Genomic DNA, 1,713 nt, shown 5'->3' with positions numbered 1-1,713 from the left:
TGATCTTCTGATGATTGCATTACATCCATATAAAAAAATTACCTGTTCATTACACATGTGAATATACATTAGATAACCTTAAATAATATTAATTATTTATTTTATTAGGTCAATACCCCAGGTTATAATCAGTACCTAATTCCAATTTGATCGCCGAGTCCAAAAACATTATTTAAACTAGAAACGGAACAATTATTTCTAATATCAAGAAGTCGTGCCGTCATCAAATACAATTAAATTTTAGAAGTTAAATGTAAAAAGAACGTTTATTTTAGTTTTATAGACAATCGGATCCAGCTACGGACATTCAATATAAGTTTAAAAGTCTAGAAACTATTAAACGTGTAAGTATAATCTTTAATTTATATAAGTATTTAATTTGTCTCATACGTATTATGTTTTAGATTCAATAATAAAAAACATTCAAAAATGATGGAAAAAAAAGAACTATTAATCTCTCTTGGATTAATTCTGATGACAATTTTAACAGGGTAAATTAACTTTTATAGAGTTTAAATTAAAAATTTAGATTTAAATATTTAAAATATTTTTTTCTAAAGTAAATATTAGAATTTTTACTTTATTTTAACTATAAACATGTATGAACCAAATTTGATTGATTCTTCTAGAGTGAAGAGTGATAAACTTGTGGTTGATACGGATGCTGGTGCTGATGATGCGATGGCCCTTTTGCTTTTACTATCAGTGTGTGCTAACAACAACACACATTTCGATATTGTGGCAATAACTTGCACTTATGGTAACTCCGATTTGAGCAACGTCGAAAATAATGTGCTTAAGACATTGGCAATCGCAAATGAAATAAAAGTAATTCTGGTTAAGAAAACAATTTTTTATTTATTGTCATGTATTTTAAACCAAGAATTAATTTTTTTTTAATAGATACCAGTTTATGCTGGTGCTTGCAAACCATTGATCCAGAATCATACATCTGATAATTACTTTGGCAATGACGGATTTGGCGATTTCAAATTTAATCAAGATATTACTAGTTATATTGATAGATCAAAGCACGCAGCAGTTGCATTAGTTGATTTAGCTAATAAATATCCTGGTGAATTGAGTATACTTGTACTTGGACCTACAACAAATATTGCACTTGCAATATCGTTGGATCCAAATTTTGTTCATAAAGTCAAACATTTTTATGTCATGGGTGGAAGTGTTAATGGCTATGGGAATATAAATCCAGGTGTTGAATTTAATTTTGGCTCGGATCCAGAGAGTAATTTTATATTTTTTAACTCAACTCAAGGAGAAATTAGTTTATTACCTTGGGAGACTAATTTATCAATTAACATATCATCGGTAAAATTTATAAAAAAAAAACTACTTTAAATAATTTACCAATAATGTATTTTGTTTTTTTAGTCATGGAGAATAAATATACTTGGTGGTATTGATTCAGAATTCATGAAATTTTTAAATCAAGCAGAATCAAAAGTTAAGAAATCACCAACTTGGCAACCTTGTGATTCATTAACTGTAGCTGCAATGTTGTGGCCAAAATTGATTACAAAATCTTTTGTTACAAATTTAACACCAATTATGTCAGGTGAAGCTCGTGGTGGATTACTTGTTGATTATTCAGGAATAACTCATAAGCCAAAAAATGTAGAAATTATTCAAGATGTCGATGTTGTAGAATTCCAAAAACTTCTTATGTTATATTTGTCATACATTCAAAATTAA

The 1,713-nt window shown here is 28.0% G+C and overlaps 1 protein-coding gene across 1 annotated transcript; it reads left to right on the top strand.

The window, feature by feature from the left end:
- Positions 1-277: 277 nt before the first annotated feature.
- LOC113558145 (probable uridine nucleosidase 1) lies at positions 278-1,713 on the top strand. The gene is made up of 5 exons (XM_026963652.1): positions 278-344; positions 405-491; positions 630-828; positions 904-1,329; positions 1,393-1,713. Exons 2-5 carry the CDS (start codon positions 430-432, stop codon positions 1,711-1,713), a joined length of 1,008 nt encoding a protein of 335 aa, XP_026819453.1. The 5' UTR covers positions 278-344; positions 405-429.

The sequence above is a fragment of the Rhopalosiphum maidis genome, chromosome 3, assembly GCF_003676215.2.
Source record: "Rhopalosiphum maidis isolate BTI-1 chromosome 3, ASM367621v3, whole genome shotgun sequence".
NCBI classification, from domain to species: domain Eukaryota; kingdom Metazoa; phylum Arthropoda; class Insecta; order Hemiptera; family Aphididae; genus Rhopalosiphum; species Rhopalosiphum maidis.
Note: the sequence above shows the minus strand (reverse complement) of the source record. Positions and strands in the feature narration are given on the sequence as shown.